Source organism: Ranitomeya variabilis, chromosome 4 (assembly GCF_051348905.1).
Source record: "Ranitomeya variabilis isolate aRanVar5 chromosome 4, aRanVar5.hap1, whole genome shotgun sequence".
NCBI lineage: Eukaryota > Metazoa > Chordata > Amphibia > Anura > Dendrobatidae > Ranitomeya > Ranitomeya variabilis.
In genome coordinates, this window is record NC_135235.1 from 310067962 (window position 1) to 310085717 (window position 17756).

Below are 17756 nucleotides of genomic sequence, written 5' to 3' on the forward strand. Positions count from 1 at the left end.
TATAATACAGGATGTAACTCAGGATCAGTACAGGATCAGTAATGTAATGTATGTACACAGTGACTGCACCAGCAGAATAGTGAGTGCAGCTCTGGAGTATAATACAGGATGTAACTCAGGATCAGTACAGGATCAGTAATGTAATGTATGTACACAGTGACTGCACCAGGTAAAACGAGTACAGCTCTGTACGGAGATACATCTTGTACATGTTGTAACTTGGGCTCAGTAAGAGAAGTAATATGTGTATAATTTTGTAATTCTCCATTTTGCCTCGTCTCAGGTATCTGGAGAGCTACAACATCCCAGCTTTAAAGAGGAAATGTGAGTCCTGCACCAATACCACCTCCTCGGAGGAGGACGACAAGCAGGGTGTCCCTGGACAGACTGACCTACAGAATTTGGAAGGTAAAAACAATTTCTGTGTGAGGATATGAGCAACTTTAATCAATGGGAACACTTACTTTATTTATATATCTTTTAACTTCATGAAAAGTTATTACAAAAAACACACAAATGTATGTATATATTATGGCTGTGATGACCTGCGTAATCATAATGTCCTTTTATAAAGACATGCCTTATGAAGTAGATCTGCTTCTTACTAATACTATCTTATTCTTCCTTTTTTATGTTTGTTGCTTGTCTTTTTTTTTTTTTTTTAAAGGTGAATAGTTGGTAGGGTTATATCTCAATATTGTTTTGGAAAGAATAAAAGCAGACCAGTGTGTGTGTTTTTCTGTTTTGTTTTGTTTTTTTTTAAGTGAAGGTTTTTATTGAGATGGTTGTGCAACCCTAATGTGATAATTTTGTTTCACATGTCCTAATATGTAAGTTTTGCTTTAATTTCGTAATGTGAAAAATGTTTAGTCGATTAGAGGCATAAATATACCATAACCACCATCAGGTGTTTGTGCCTATTATTCTGAGGGTTGTAGTAGGCATCATGATTTGTTTGTTTTTTTATATTTGCAATGGTATCAGAACCTTTCAGGCTGTGTGCACACGTAGCAGATTTTTCGTGTTTTTTCGCTATAAAACCGCTCACATTAAGCATCCTATTTAATAGAATGCAATCCGCATTTTTTGTGCACATGCTGCGTTGTTTTCCTGAGCGGAATCGCATTCCAGAAAAAAAACGCAGCATGTTCATTAAATTTGCGGAATCGCGGGGATTCCGCACACCTAAGAATGCATTGATCCGCTTACTTCCCGCATGGGGCTATGCCCACCATGTGGGAAGTAAGCAGATCATGTGCGGTTGGTACCCAGGGTGGAGGAGAGGAGACTCTCCTCCACGGACTGGGCACCATATAATTGTTAAAAAAAATAAAAAAAAAGAATTAAAATAAAAAAATCGTGATATACTCACCTTCTCAAGGCCCCGGAGTCCTCCCGCCTCTCAGCGGTGCACGTGGCCGCTTACGTTCCCATGGATGCTTTGTGTGAAGGACCTGCGATGACGTCGCGGTCACGTGACTGTGACGTCATCGCAGGTCCTGCACACAAAGCATCTATAGGAACGGAAGCCGCTGAGGAGATCGGCTGCCTTCGGAAGGTGAGAATAACTTTTTTTTATTTTTTTTATTATTTTGAACATTATATCTTTTACTATTGATGCTGCATAGGCAGTGTTTGACAAGTGTGACCAACTTTTTACTATTGATGCTATGTTTGACAAGTGTGACCAACCTGTCAATCAGTTTTCCAAGCTATGCTACAGATCGCTTGGAAAACGCTAGCATTCTGCAGGCTAATTATGCTTGCAAAACGCTAGTTTTTAGCAGGAATATGCATGCCAATTCCGCATGTGATATACCCGCGGCAGGAGTTGCAGAATTGCCGCGGAAATTTCCGCAGAAATTCTGCGACGTGTGCACTTAGCCTCAAAGTTTTGTATTTACATAGACTCCATATTTTTCTCGTTGATTTGTGTGTGCCGATACTCCCACTGCATTTTATATAAGAGGCCAATTAGATGCTGTGAACTTCAGTTCTATAAAAAATCAAAAAAATAATTAATAATTGTATCCAGGTGTAGTAGACTCCATATCCCTTCCTGGCAGCATACAGTATTCCCAGGAGGGGGTTTTCTATGTATTTTTTTCCTTCCTGATTGGTGGTATAGGCATTTAATGTGCATGGTCTGTTAACACTGTTCAAGCAAAATAATGTCTTGAGATTGTTCCTTTTTGCATCTGCATTGTTCTTCCACACACACACATCTGACGGGTTTTCACGGCAGTAAAAGGACAGATCCATTAATAAGGTTTTAGACTGGACCCCAATCGCCAAGCATTATGCTTTCGTAAATGTCCACGTCGAGTCTCTCAGGTCAACAGAATTCCACTGCTGAGCAAGAGGGAGATTGTGTGCAAATTTGTGAAGAAACTATGGAAAAGTTAAACTCGTCTAGTGCCGTATGGCTAAAAAAAAAAAATGGCCGAGGATCCCGAGTGCTGCGAGGGCCTCTCTAGCCGTGTGGCGCTCTCCGAGAAACCTCTTTCCTAGCAGCGTTCTTTCTTTGTAGAGAGGAACTTCTGAGATCTTCAGAAAGGACCCTTCTATCTCTGAAAGAAACCAGCAGCTTCACGGTGACTCACTTATAAGGCGACGTTCACACATTGAGTATTTGGTCAGGATTTTACATCAGTATTTGTAAGCCAAAATCAGGAGTGCAACAATCAGAAGAAAAGTATAATAGAAACATGTCACCGCTTCTGTATTTATCACCCACTCCTGGTTTTGGCTTACAAATACTGATGTAAAATACTGACCAAATACTGAACGTGTGAACGTGGCCTAACCTGCAGGTAAGGTTTTGGGTTTTTTTGGTTTAGGGAAATCTTTAAGTCACTGATTAGTGGTGGTAACGCTACTGAGTCATGGATTACTGGTGCCACCATGAAGCCTAATGATTGGGAGGGCTTCATAACAGAATGGATTCGTCTCCGATGCATCATTAATGACTCTTTATTCCCTAAATGTTAAGTCCTCCTCTATCCTTACGGGATCCGTAATGTACTGATAGCTGTTGATCCAACCGCTGGGCCTCCTCCCAGTCCACAGCTGTAATTCTGAGATCGGGGCTTGCTTTGCCCAGCAGTCCCATAGACATTGAATGCAGCCGGGGTTGACCATGAGCTTTTCCACTCCATTGAAGGCTGGGCTTTGCAGATCTCAGGTTCCCCCATGATCACAAGAACCGTGCTATGGAAACTATCTGCCTGACCTACAGCGATCAGTATATTATAGGATAAAGGGATAACTTATCATTTTAGGAATAGCCCTTTTAAAGTAACCACTCCTCTCAAATTCTGATGCACTGGGTCAACTTCCAGTAATCTAACATTTCTGATACCTTGCCACCTTGAAGCTTTGCAGTCTGTGGGAATGTTACTGTACTGGCTGAAGATCCCTTCATAAGTTTGCACAAATTAGGAAAGAAATCTGGATATTTAAGTGAAAAAAAAAAAAAATTCAAGTGTCCTCGACTTTCTTGTATCGTTGCAAGATGTTCCAGCACCAATGTCCACGAGTCAGTTATCAGCAGAATCGATGGTCACCGCCGATGCTCAGACAACAGCCGCTGTGGTGGGAGCTCCACTGACCGACCTTACCCTGTCCATCAAGGCAATGAGTGTGGTTTCAGTCACCAGCCAGTGTAGCTACAGCAGTACCATTGTACATGTTCCTCGGCCCGAGTCAGGTGGGTTACATTCCAGGGGAGAACTTCACAAGTTCTTCCTTTTTCTGCAGATTATAATGTTTGACTTATGCTTAATGCATTTGACTCTTAGTTTGCAGGGTTGTGCTCGAGGAACAAGCCACACTTACTTGCTCCATAATACTCAAAATATAAGGGAAGCCTCCAGCTAAAGCCTTCTTGGATTACGGCACAAAACATAGCTGGCTGTAGCCAAGCTAAAGATTAAAAAAAAACTTAAGTTATGCAGATGGAGAGCAGCAGCAGTTGGGTATTGTAGACTCATTGTCGCCAGGAACGATTTAACACCACAGATCATTTTTTTGGCATAAGATCTGGCAGCCCCATAGACATTAGACTGTTGGACATCTGACGTCTATGTGCTGCTTAACTCCTGGTTGTAAACCTTTTATTTTTTTTCTAATTCAGATCTGCTAAACTGCAGTCTGAGGGGTTAATAAAATCATCCAATGTCCATAATGGACCATTCTCCACCAATTACTATTTCGCTGCACTGCATATTTATAACAATGTAAGAAAAAATAAAAGATTTCAAGGAAGATCAAAATAGGTAATCCGGTGTAAATTATATATATATTTTTTTTCTATTTGTGAAAAGCGCAAAAGCCAAATATTGGTGAAAAGTTTTCAGTCGTTTTGAAACAAATACATTTTTTTTTTTTTTTTTTTTTTCATTGTCTTTTCTGATTTGGATAAATGTATGGAGTGATGAGGGGGTCTAATATGTATGTCTCCACTCCTTTATTTTTCTAAAATGCCAATTTTGTTTTTTGTTGTTTTTTTAAATGGACGGTCATAGGAAACCTCTGAGTTCCCTACTAGCACAAAATCCAACTACGAGGACTATGGAAATGGTGTGAAGCGTTCTAATAAGTGCACTGTCGTTTTTTTGCTTTAGCTTTTAAATTCCTTGCCGTCTTGTCAGCAGGAAAATGCAGTCCAATCGCAGCCATCATGCTATAGAGCAGAGGGAGTGGAACTGATCAATATCTAGTTTTGTGATCAAGGATTCAGTATAACCTCTGTTTCATTAATTTAATCCTCTGATCTTCCTGGGATTTGGTGTCCAGTGGGTGGTGATCAGTGACTGACAGCTTTCTTTGTAGAAGAGTGCATGCAGAGGGAGCTGTCAGTCACTGATAGGACCGCCCACTGGACCCTGAATCCCAGGAAAAGCACATGATTTAAATGAATGAAACAGGTAATAATGAATTCTTTTTCACAAAACTATATATTGATCTCCTCGCCTCCTCCTGCTGTATAACATGATGCCTGCAGATTGGATGGCATTTTCTTGCTGACAGTTTCCTTTTATGCCATGATCCCCATATAACCTTGTGCACAGGAGACAGAGTCTGAGCAGGGGGTTTATTAGAAAGCTTCACCCAGCCCCATGTCTGCAGCCATAACTCATATTGGCCCGTGTAGTTCACACACTTACAAGGCAAGCTGCTGATCATTCTTGAGATTTGTTGTATTTTTTCTGCTTTTTTTGTTTAGTTTGATTATTGCCACTGTTTACCTTTATTTTTCATGTGTTGTGCTGTGTTTTATGGCTGTGTAATTCGGACAAATAACCCTGTTACTTCCTTTTTTCTCCAGAGGTGACAGCCATAGAAGACGCTACAGCTGGTAGTGAACAGATAGATATGAAATCTTCTCAAGCTGCGGGCTCCAGTGTAGCCCCAGAGGAGTTTAAGCAGGTCGGATTAACCAAGGAGGTCCTGTCTGCCCATACTCAGAAAGAGGAGCAGAACTATGTGCACAGATTCCGGCAGAGGATCATGCAGTCTCCATACAGTAGTTACCTACAGCAGGACAGCCGGAGCAAAGCCTGCTCCCATGAACAAGGTTTACAAGGTAGCCGTCATGGCTGACTGTCTGTTGTCTTGTATCCTGATAATGCCCAGCATAGTTATCACTTTGACTTTCCACGGGGTCAATCTATTTAGTTTATGTGAAGACCGCTAAAGCTAGGAGATGTTTTGGTGTGGTGTCTTGCCAAAAAGAACCTTTTTTTTTTTTTTGCTAAATATCATGGGTTCCAGTAAACCGCTCAGAAAGACAGACAAAAGGGTTACAAACTCTCCCATCAGTTGACTAATTTTAGCCCAAAATGCATGTACCGTATTGTAAAAAAAAATATATATATATGGCCCCAAGGTTTTTCTGTTGAGCAGTATGGCTTTTGTGTTGGACTACTTGTAGTTTTATGTTGGTACCATTTTGTGATACTGACGACTTGTGGTTTACTTTTTATTCCATTTTTGTTCTGCCTTTCACCTTGCAGGATCAGTAACTGCTCATTTTATAGTAAGGGTTGTGATGAGGTGATACCAGATAAGAGGTGGTTTTCTAGGCTTTGAATGACTAAATGGCAAGGGTTGGCGTTAACTGATCCCAACCAACACAGATGGCACGGGCACAGCTCCTGAGCCTACTTCATCCCAGCGCCATAACAGTATGGCATGGTGCAGGAAGGTGTTAATTACATTACCATTCGAGTTTCCATAACTTTCGGGATTTTATTGGCTTTGTATTCTCAGGAGAACATTTACCTCAACGCACTCCTCCGGCTGCTTGGAAAAAAGTTAAAAAACAAAGCAAGCACAAGAGGCAAAAACCTATGGAATCATCGGACAGTAACGGATCTCACCCCAATCTACCATCACGACCGAGAAGGCAAGGACCTTTGCCACAGTCTTGGCCACCGTCTGAAGTCTCAAACCCAAGTCCTTCAAACATGACCTTCCCAGCTCCAATGATGTTTCCAATTCAACCAGCTTATCCCATGCCAGGGTTCCAGGTCCCACACATGGGCACCACGATGGCAGGAGACTGTACCAATTCAACCGTAGCTCCTGAGCCCATCCCACAGTCTAACATCTCCTACAATATGCAGCCATTCCCAGCGTTCCCCTCACCATACATGGGCCCATTAATGGCTGTGATCCTCCCCAATTATAATATGTACCCGCCTATTAACCAGCAGATGCCTCAGCCTTTCTTACCTGCTCAATACCCATGCCCACCTTCTTATCCATACACTGGAATGCCAGTTGCTCCCCAAACTGTGCCATCGCAAATTCCAACAGACTTTATGGACCCAGCATCTCGCCCATCATCTCCCATGTCAGCAGATGAGCAGCAGGATGTTCAGAGTGATGATCCACATCTTTTTAGTAACTCTAGAAGCAGTTCGCCATTACAGCTCGTCCTTCTCCAAGAGGAGTTACCAAAACCAGCGGAGCTTCCAGAAGGAACCACAACAGAAGACCAAGCGGACATTAAATGTGTGAGTTGTGTTCTTAGTTTGGGGTAACCATGACATAACATTATGTACAGCAAAGATTGGAATCTTATTTACATAGTGACGTAATCTAGCTCGTACCGTGTTCTTATCCATAGAATGCAAATCATAGAAAAAACACAGTCATACAGTCCCAATATAACAACATATAAACTTTATTGAAAATATAACAGCAGGTGCACAGTGAAAATGAGAACAATCTCCCCCGCGCTACGACCAGCACGCAAAAAAAGACAGGGAATAATGAGCACAGACTCATGTAGTACTTATCTCAACCTCATCAGTATACTCCAAACATATAAAATAGTTATACACATATCAATAATTAAATGCCAAGATCAGAGTATACATACATACCAGTAATGAGCGGTGAGTATACGTGCGCATCAAACACCCGTCCCCCCGACGCGCGTTTCGGCGAAGTGCCTTTCTCAAGGGGTGTTCTTATCCATGTATAGAGCAGTATTATAGTAGTTATATTCTTCTACATTGTGTCAATATTATAGTAGTTATATTCTTGTACATAGGGGCAGTATTATAGTAGTTATATTCTTGTACATAGGGGCAGTATTATAGTAGTTATATTCTTGTATATAGGGGCAGTATTATAGTAGTTATATTCTTGTACATAGGAGCAGTATTATAGTAGTTATATTCTTGTACATTGGGGGCAGTATTATAGTAGTTATATTCTTGTACATAGGGGCAGTATTATAGTAGTTATATTCTTGTACATAGGGGCAGTATTATAGTAGTTATATTCTTGTACATATGGGCAGTATTATAGTAGTTATATTCTTGTACATAGGGGCAGTATTATAGTAGTTATATTCTTGTACATAGGGGCAGTATTATAGTAGTTATATTCTTGTACATTGGGTCAATATTATAGTAGTTACATTTTTGTACATGAGGCAGTATTATAGTAGTTATTACTACTATAATACTGCTCGTAAGGAACATGAATAGAAAAACTATAATACTGCTTGTAAGGAACACGAAAATATCTTCTATAATACTTCTCATAAGGGACACAAATATAACTATTATAGTACTGCATAGAAAAGGAAGGAGCATAGCCCGCTCAACTGAGGCACAGGTGCATGGATCCAGTGTGGCATCACTGACCACATAGCAAAAGGGAAAAAAATCCAGGACTCTGGAAGTGGATGAGTAATATACAGTGGGGGAAATAAGTATTTGATCCCTTGCTGATTTTGTAAGTTTGCCCACTGACAAAGACATGAACAGTCTATAATTTTAAGAGTAGGTAAATTTTAACAGTGAAAGATAGAATATGAAAAATAAAATCCAGAAAATCACATTGTATAAATTACTGTATATACTCGTGTATAAGCCCAGATTTTCCGTACATTTTTCTGTGCTGAAAACACCCACCCTCAGTTTATACACGAGTCAGTTGTCCAGAATGCTGGCGGGGGAGGGGGAGCAGTGGCAGGAGCCGACGGCTGTGGCACAGTGACAGCTGCAGCCGCCGGCTAACAGAAGAAATCATACTCACCCTCCGTCACTGCATCCCCGTACCTGCATCTCTGTCCTGGCGCAGGCAGCTCTCCTGTGCTGAGCGGTCACGTGGTACCGCTCATAAAGGTAATGAATATGGACTCGTCTCCACTCCCATAGGTGTGGAGCGCATATTCATTATCTTAATGAGCGGTACCACATGACTCCTCAGCACAGGAGAGGAGAGCTGCCGGCGCCAGGACAACGGAGATGCAGGGACAGAGATGCAGCGATGGCGTGAGGAGAGGAGTGGGACGGGGGTGGGTAGGAGGGGATTATATGAGCCATGCATACAACGATGGGACAGGGGGAGCCGTGCCAAGTGGGACCATTAATTAAAAAATATTCAAAGTTTTCAATGCATGATTTCTGGAATAGATGATGATCGTTTGTGTCTGACGGGCATTCTCGTTGTATTCCTTTTTTTCAGGTGGACACGGGGGAGGACAGCGGGAACAATGACAGCCATTCGACTTCTAGTGAACTCTTGGACCTCTTACTACAGGAGGACTCCCAGTCCGGCACTGGATCAGCCGCTTCAGGAAGCAGATCTGCTAACTCCAGCTCGTTGAGGTCTGGGTCAAACTGTTCTACCTCAAATGGGACCTCAGGAAGTGGCATAGGTATGAAGTGACTGAAAGTTTGCTGGTCACCTGAATAAGTAGTGTGTTATTGTAAGTATCCATTATCCTAGTCTGACGATGCTCAAACAATGGACTTAACAGCACAATTAATATGTCTTGTTCTGCTTTGAACTGTATACCAGATTGTTTGGTATCGGTGCATAACTGAATAAAGCGCATACATTCTAGGTGGTGGCAGGGCTGGACAGATCACCTTAGTTGCATTGACCATATAGCCAAGAGCCAGGGGTAAGTAACCTGTGACGGCTTTGTCAAGGCTCTTACTTTTGTGTCTTTCAACACCAATTAACTAGTTGTGGAAATCACTAATCATAAACTTCTCGTATGAAACTTTTTTTCAATTTTAGGTTGTTTTTTTATTTTTTTTCCATTTTCTTTTTTTCTTCTTTTTCTTTTTCTTTCCAGTTTTGACCATTGTTTGGTTACTTTACTAAAGATAATTTCTCTAATGTGTTTTACAGGTAACATATGTGTCCTTTCCTTCACTTTCACTTGCCCAGAGTGACCCTGACACTTATGTCTTTTGTTTGGTTTGTATTCACCTTTAAAGGGATAACATCCAGACAATGGTAGGGTAAAGTACAGAGCGGGAGTAGATATTGTGACTTGTTGCGGAGGTTGGTAATTTCGCAGTAGGTCGCCCCATATAATGTAGCTGGCGGTTTCATTGTAACAGACTTTTTTTTTTTTTTTTTAAGGAAGTATAGAAAAGCAATAAAGGGGCACTTCTAATAAGAAAATCCAGGGTACTACACAAGTGTTGGAGACCATAAAACACAATAAACGTGCACAACCAAAAATGACAATAATATCACAACTGTATTGATAGAAATCTAAAGAAAAGAATATGTATCCTCACTCATAATGCATCATCCCATGTAAGGAAAAGAATATATCTCTTACTCTTATCATATTTCTCTATCACGCACACCACTATAGTCTTTAAATATTTGAGCTAGGGAACTTCAGTCTGATGTAAAGAACTTATCAGCTTAAGAACATATACAAGTTCCTGACATCGGATTGCGGTTCCCCAGCACCAGTGGCTAGAGAATACATATTCTTGCCATTCCCTAGCACAGCTTAGTTAGCTTACTATATAGATAATGCTAAATAATTTGATATCCAGAAGCATGCTGAAAGGGAAAGAAGGGATACCCAGAAATCTTGGAAGAGAAGGGGAAGCAATTACCTGCTTGGTATTGCAGTTGCTTTTTCAAGTAGCCCCTGATTTCATAAAGTTGTGATAATATTGTCATTTTTTATGTGCTCTGTCTTTAGTTATATATCAAAAGATATATCCAATCAGCTGTACGTGACGTTTGCCTGGGAGCCACCTAAAGAGTTTAAAAAAAAAAAAAAAAAAAATTTAAACTCACGAACGCTCTAATGTTTTAACTACATGTTTGAAGACTAGGCTCGCTTTTGAGCGTATTGTTAACATACTTTTGCAAATTATCCTTTGCTCCAGTCACATCCAGAGCTGCATTCAGAAATCTGTAGCACTGCCTCAGAGCTTGCTACTTTCTGTCTTTTCCTTTATGCCGAGCACTCTGCGCCATGATGCATTTATGGAGCTGTGAAATATTGATTCCTCTGTTACACATTTCACAGATTGCTGGGGGTCGGGGTTGTGAGACCTTCGCTGATCTATCAAAAAGGCTGCTCTGAAGCGATGAGCTCTAGAGGAAGAAGCGCTGCACCAGCTCATAGACGGTCTATTATCCCGGACCCCACTCTGTCTGCATGCACATGCTGGAGCGCAATGCTTCAGGGCAGCTTTTAAGAGCTTAGTGAGGGATGTTACGTATGTTTTAATTAAAAAAAAAAAAAAAAGTTCTTGCTACTTTGGAGATGGAGGAGGATGGCATTGTTTGGTTGGACAGTGTGAACCAGCACAAGTACTCTGAGCATCCCCAACACTCTGCAACTCAATCTTCCATGATTGAAGTCTTCAGCTGCAACCTGAACACTCCTCTCTTCAGAAACAGCTGCAGTTACCCCGCTCTCACCTCGCCACCACCGGAGCTGCTGCAGATCCTCCCCCATCACCCTGTAGATTGTACGCCCGTGAGGGCAGGGTCCCCTCTGTACCAGTCTGCCGCTGTTAGTTTCTTCTTATATCTGTTATATGCATGTAAACCCCCTGCACATGGACAGTGCTCTGGAGTTAATGGTGCTATACAGTAAGTATAGTAATGGGGTAAGGAGGGGGATAAACACCTCAATGGCTATGCCCCTAACCCATGCAGTGGAGGGCCAACAGCAGAACTCTGAATGCAGCTCTGGATATATCTGCCGTACACGGTGCAGTACAATCAAACTTAAGCAAATAATTTGTGAAGTTACTCAGCATTATATATAAATGTGAAATTGTAGTAACAGCATAGCTACACTTTACATTATTGTAAACAGGACATATTAAAGGGGTTTTCCACTAAGGTTCTCGCCTGTAATGTATGTGGCTGAGGGAGAGATTTTACTCACTGCTTTCTATATATTTATATATAATATTTAGAGGCTGCAGGATCAGCACTTGTCTGTCCTCTCTATTTTTTTGTGATCCTGGAAATCCCATGCACGCTGCGCCCACTGAGCGAGCTGTAATGCTGGGAAGGCATAAGAACGAGCCTCTCTGATTACCTCTGTACTCATAAATGTTAGCCCATCACCACATACATGACAGTAAGGGAAATGAGCTCTTAGTGTAGAGCCCCTTTATTTGTGCCTGTCCATTGTGGCGAGCGCAGACCAGGGAGCTCAGACTGAAAACGGAGCTTGAAAGGGGGACAGCGGAGGCCGTGCAGAGATGACGGACAGATAAATCTGCATTTATTTATTCGGTCATGTCCAGACTCTGCGCAGGGACCCACAATCCCCACTTCAAGCCCCCTTTTTTTTTTTTGCTTTCAGATGATCAGAGTGGACACAATGGCAGTCATTTGTACTGATTTATGTAGGTGTTCTGCAGATTGTTTGCACTCTGAGCATTAGTAGTCATCTGACGGTCTAGACCTGGATAATGGTGAGCTGTGTTCCCTGTATGCATGAGAATGGCGGCCTTCATTATAACAGTACCACAAGACTTATCATTTTTTGCATTATTTTTTTTCTCTCTATTACACCTTAAAGGGAGTAGTAACAGTAGCAAGTATTTCGCTAGCAAGTCCTCCGATACTTCCAAGAAGGGACATAAACGTCAGCAGGTTGTGCAAGCGGACTCTTTTCCCAGGGCTGCTGGAGACTCCATATGGACTATGATCGAGCGTACACCTACGCCTGTTATGATGACTTATCAGGTCCCTGCAAGGTAAGAATGGGCATGGCCAGAACCAGTATTGTGCTGCTTATTTTACTTACTATGCACCCTGTCCTACTGCTGCCCCCAAGCAATGACCGCACGGTTTATTGAGAATTAATGTTAGGGCTAGATCAAAACATGTCTCATGGAAATGCAGTGTAGGTCATTGAAAAGTTTTTACATAAGAATGTGGGTGCATCGATTGTGCTTTTTCGTTTTTCTTTTATACAACTTTAAGCTTCATGATAAAGTGGGGTTATATAAAAGAAAGTTGTCAGCTAGCCCAATTTATCTTTACAAGCTAGTCCTTCATCATGTACATGCTTAGGCTATGTGCACACGCTGCGGATTAGCAGCAGTTTTCCATGGGTTTACAGTACCATGTAAACCTATGGAAAACAAAATCTGCAGTGCACATGCTGCGGAAAAAAAAGGCGCCGAAATGTAGCGTTGTTTATTCCTCAGCATGTCAATTCTTTGTGCAGATTCTGCAGCGGTTTACACCTGCTCCATAATAGGAATCCAGAGGTGTAAAACCGCAGGTGGAATCTGCAAAAAATCCGCCAAACAATCGCGGTAATTCCGCTGGAAATCCACAGTGCGGTTTACCTGCGGATTTACCAAAATCAGTCGGGAAAAATCCGCAGAGTAATCCGCAGTGTGTGCACAAACCCTTACACTGCCATCATCAGCAACAGCAGCATGTGGATTTGCTTCCACCTGCTGCCGTTAACCAGTTAAATTCCTGTTAGTCTCTGACCACAGCATTTAAAGTGCCCAAATATGGGGCGGCGCCTTGACATGGATCCATCGTCCCCCACAGGATTGCGGGGTGCCAATCGATTGCTATTGCTGCCAGAGGTCTGATGAAGGCACCCCTGCCTGCTATTACAGCTTGTGGCTGTCCTTAATAGGAGGCCATGATAATTACCATATACTACATTACTTTGAGATTGCAGTATATAGTTTAGGCAACCAGACTATAGTGGGTTCAAGTTCTCGAAGTAGATTATAAAATAAAGTCGAAAAAAAAAAGTTAAAAAAAATAAATAAATTTGTATCACCCCACCCCATTAAAAGTAAATGTTAATTTCTCAGGAATGCAGCAACAGATAGAAGATGTAAAGGTGACAATGGATTTACATTTCAAATGGCCATATATACGGTTTCAGGAATTGATCTTACTGATAGATTCCCTTTTTAATGAGGTTATAGTTGTAGGAAATTGAAATGCTTGTTGTATTGCTCACAAATTGGGAAAGCAATTTGGCAGATTTTACCAAATTTCATTATAAGCTCATCAACGTTGAAATTGTTGCACCAAGAATGAAAAGTCTGCTATTTCAATAATTCCACAGATCATTTGCTTATTATTAACTTTTCTGTGGATCCTGTGATTTCCATAAAGCCACGACTTTTCCTTCTTGATGTTACAATTTCAGGGATAAGGAGAGTGTGATCGATTTCTTCATTTTATAATCTGAATGTGTGTATTTAAGGGCAACTGTACCCAAACCTTAAATGATCATGCATGATATATTTCCAAAAGTCCGCCTCGTCTGTTTAAAGTGCCAGGTGCTCTTCACTTGCTTCCTGATGCTGAGATGCACCCTTGCTTTAATATATCATTTCTGGGCTCTCCTTCTTCCTTTTTACAGGGATATGGAGACTTTGTTGAAACAAGATCTGGAGAAACTGACTGCCATGCGAAACAAGCAGCCCTGGTTCACGGAAGCGCAAAAGGAGGAGCTGGCAGAGGTGCATTCGTGGATTCGCAACCGGACAATCCCCCAGGAGATAGATACTCAAGTACGGGTTACAATTCCAGTTCTTAGTCCTTAAATACTCATCTTATGGCTGTGGTCACACCAGCATTTATTCTCTCATCAGAGAGAATCGGGCCGATTATGGAAATCACACTCTGATGATCGTGTGATCCAATTCTCTCGGATGAGAAAAGATGGAAAAAATAATTATCCATCTTCTCAGTTATGTTAATCCGTGAAAATCGGACTACACTCCATGTCATCTGAGTGCAGTCCGATGGTTTCCATGGACTCATTGTCTTGCATAACCTAGTAATAAAAAACAAAAAATATACATGTTATAAGATGTTAGGCCTCTTTCACACTCTGTCTTTGTAGTCCCGTCAAGATACGTAGTTTTTTGAGAAAACAAAAAAAATTGCAGGATCCTGCATTTTCTCATAGACTTGTATTAGCGACGGATGGCCACATGTTTCATCTGTCGTGCACTGGATCCTGCGGAATTTGACGGGCCGTCTTTTGCAAAAAACGTTCCATGAAACGTTTTTTTGTCTGCAGTGGAAAAACGTTCCCCAATGCCTCCTGCGGCATACGTCGTTCCACAGAATGGGATCCTATGGACACTGGATCCTGCGCACACTGTGAAACGCAGGAATCCAGTGACTGATGCAGTTTTTACATCTGAGGATGCCTGGAAGCATATTCCAACCCGGGGGAAGAAAAAATCTCTTTCTTTCTCGCTGTCTCTCATAATACGTCACACACGTTTGCCTCTATTTTTACAACGTCCGTCGACGCGTCATTGCACTGCACTCTGACGCACAGCCAACGACGGAAGTGTGAAAGAGGCCTTACAAATTGGAAACAAAACAGTACAGTATATGCAATTGCATGGTGTAAAAGGGATACCCAAAGAAAAATTGCTAAACCAGTGTTCCGGAAATGGCTCCTAGCTTCGCGGAGGAAAGCAATGGACAAAACCACAGAGTACCGAGTCTTCCAAAAATAACAAAAACCCAAACACTGTCTTTTATTAGATCAAGGTTACTCCCACGTACCTCCCCTTGGTGAGCACATATGGGGGGCTGGTTATGGGATTTGTTAGGTCTTTGGAAGATCATGAGATCCCCCAACTTTCAGGATTTGTTCACCCTTGGAGGTCCTAGGTGGGAGATGTTGTCGTGTTTCCTATCACGATTTTATCTTCCTATAGATGAAGCATGGCATGCATGGATGGCATCGTCCATCTGACCAATATTAAGTTACTCCATCCCAGGGTGGATTGATTTAAATCACGCCGATTTAAATCATGATTTAAATCACGATTTAAATCAAAAGATTTTTTTCTATTTAAATCGGATCGATTTAAATCATGATTTTAATCATGATTTAAATCACTGATTTAAATCAAAAGGTTTTTTTTAATATAAATCACGATTAAAATGAGAAGTGAGAGCAGTGCGCATGTGCGCCCATAGTTACACGGACGAAACTAGGGGCAACGATCTAACGCCAGGGTGAGGGGGGACCCCAAAGTAAGTAAAAATCTTTTTTGTTTTACTATATGGCAATAGGTAGGTGTTTAAAAGCAGCATGTCTTAATTGTATAAACTATTAATAGCCTCCACATTTTGTTCATACTGCCCCTTTAATTCCACACTTCTAGCTTGGTTTCACTTTTGGTTTAGTTTCTTTTTCCATTCAGTTGACATGCCCAAACTTGTTGGATAGTCAGCATCCTACAGAAACCTCTGGAAGAGCATGGCATTGTGAATGTTACACATATACAGCCTTTATTCTACTGAGTTAAACAACTCAGCTTTATCTCATGATGGAAGAACCTTTGGATGGTAAAATATTTTCCTCAAAAAGCAGTTTATTGAAAAAAATCCGATTTAAATCAAAAAAATCCGATTTAAATCAAAAAAATCCGATTTTTTTTGATTTTTTTAAAAAAACATTGATTTTTATCCACCCTGCTCCATCCTTACCTTGATGTTAAAGAATGTCATGTTCGTCACTTCGCCATGACGCCAAAAATATATCTCCCATAAATATCGGATTGATGCAAACCCCAATATTCATCACTGACAACTGGCTCCATAGAGTCTGAGATTCCTTTTGAACATAGGAAGCTCTTGCCTCTGGAATTTTACTTATCCACCTATGAGTATACGAATCCTAGACTCAGTGACTGGCTCTCAGAAAATCCCCCGTTGTAATTACCTGTTCACGGCAGGAGGTCCTACTTCGATGGAGGTTGAATTGTCAGCTATTTCTCACTTCCCCAGTTTATAATTACTCATATGTTCAATGTGAGGGTGATGTGTCCCCTCTCCAGAGATTTCTTTATGGATTTTACTATTTTGACTGAGTACAATCCGGTGTTTTGTCAGATTGTGCTCAAACCGAAATTATGGTCATGTGCAATAGCCCTATAGGAGAACAATACAAACTGGCCTCTTATAGAGATTAATATAAAAAATGTATAGCTTGGGTACAGTCCTCACCACAGTGTAATATTGTGAGAATCTCTAATGTCTGTGTTTTTGATGCCGACAGGGATGCATCATGTGTGTGAAGGGCATTACCGCAAATAATGATCTCAAAGACAAGGAAGAAGACCATGGGGAAGCAGACGCCACCAAAGCGACAGAACAATCAACGACGCAACAATTTCCGTGCCTGCTCAGTCTCTGTGACCCAGGAGAAAACACATCAAACTCCGAGACATGACTTTTTTTTCTTTGTATATAAATTTTTTATTTTGTATATAAAACTCTTATTTAAATCCATTCATTGCCACACAAAGAGGAAACGTCATAGTCCTCACAGCCCAGGGAAAGAAGCCAAGCGCTTTTATGTTTCATGACCGACCCTGTGCCAAGACTCGCAGTCCACTCTGGAGTTTGACATTCTGATGATCCACATGGTAGCAGTTCCTGGTGGACCCACACTGACTTATTTTTGAAAATCCATTCTGATTTTCTGTGAACATTTTTTTTTTTTGTGCACTTGTCCTGTCTGTAAATATTATTAAACATGTACTAGAGCGGAGCGAGTGGTTTCAAGACGTTTCGTTTTCCTTTTTATTTGTAAATTTCTATATTGATAAAAATGAACTTTGAGGATTGTTTGTCTATACTTGAATTTTTTCTTGCGTCCTTGAAAAATGTTGAATGGATCACACATAATTGCCCCCAAGTCCATGTTCATATGCTGCATTTTTTAAATACCTCTTGAAAGTACATTACTTATCTTGCACTAAGTTACAGCCTGTGTCGCGCTCCACAGTTCTAAAAATATCCAAACTTTTCCAGCCTTTCCTCTTTGCTCTGGGGATTTGCATTCTGACACATTACTTTTTTCAAATGGGATCTGATATAAAAACATTTCCACCCTATTTCTGTCTTCACTAGCAAAATACTGAGCACAGCCCTTGAGGTGCAAATATACTGTATATACTCAAGTACAAGTCGACCCG

At 41.2% G+C, this 17756-nt stretch overlaps 1 protein-coding gene across 3 annotated transcripts in view; it reads left to right on the forward strand.

Moving 5' to 3' along the window:
- The window catches only part of PER3 (period circadian regulator 3), a 43494-nt gene extending 26091 nt beyond the window's left edge, over nucleotides 1-17403 (forward strand). The window contains exons 15-24 of one of the 3 annotated variants that reach the window (XR_013213238.1): nucleotides 284-408; nucleotides 3515-3709; nucleotides 5330-5587; nucleotides 6274-7022; nucleotides 8992-9184; nucleotides 9374-9433; nucleotides 9667-9951; nucleotides 12338-12515; nucleotides 14165-14315; nucleotides 16835-17403. Coding sequence is in view for 2 of the 3 variants with exons in the window: in XM_077250406.1 (XP_077106521.1) it covers nucleotides 284-408; nucleotides 3515-3709; nucleotides 5330-5587; nucleotides 6274-7022; nucleotides 8992-9184; nucleotides 12338-12515; nucleotides 14165-14315; nucleotides 16835-17008 (2023 nt within the window). In the remaining variant the exon portion in view is untranslated. Of the gene's footprint in view, nucleotides 1-283; nucleotides 409-3514; nucleotides 3710-5329; nucleotides 5588-6273; nucleotides 7023-8991; nucleotides 9185-9373; nucleotides 9434-9666; nucleotides 9952-12337; nucleotides 12516-14164; nucleotides 14316-16834 lie in introns of those variants that run through there. The other 2 variants (XM_077250406.1, XM_077250407.1) reach the window with 2 other exon arrangements.
- Nucleotides 17404-17756: the final 353 nt, after the last annotated feature.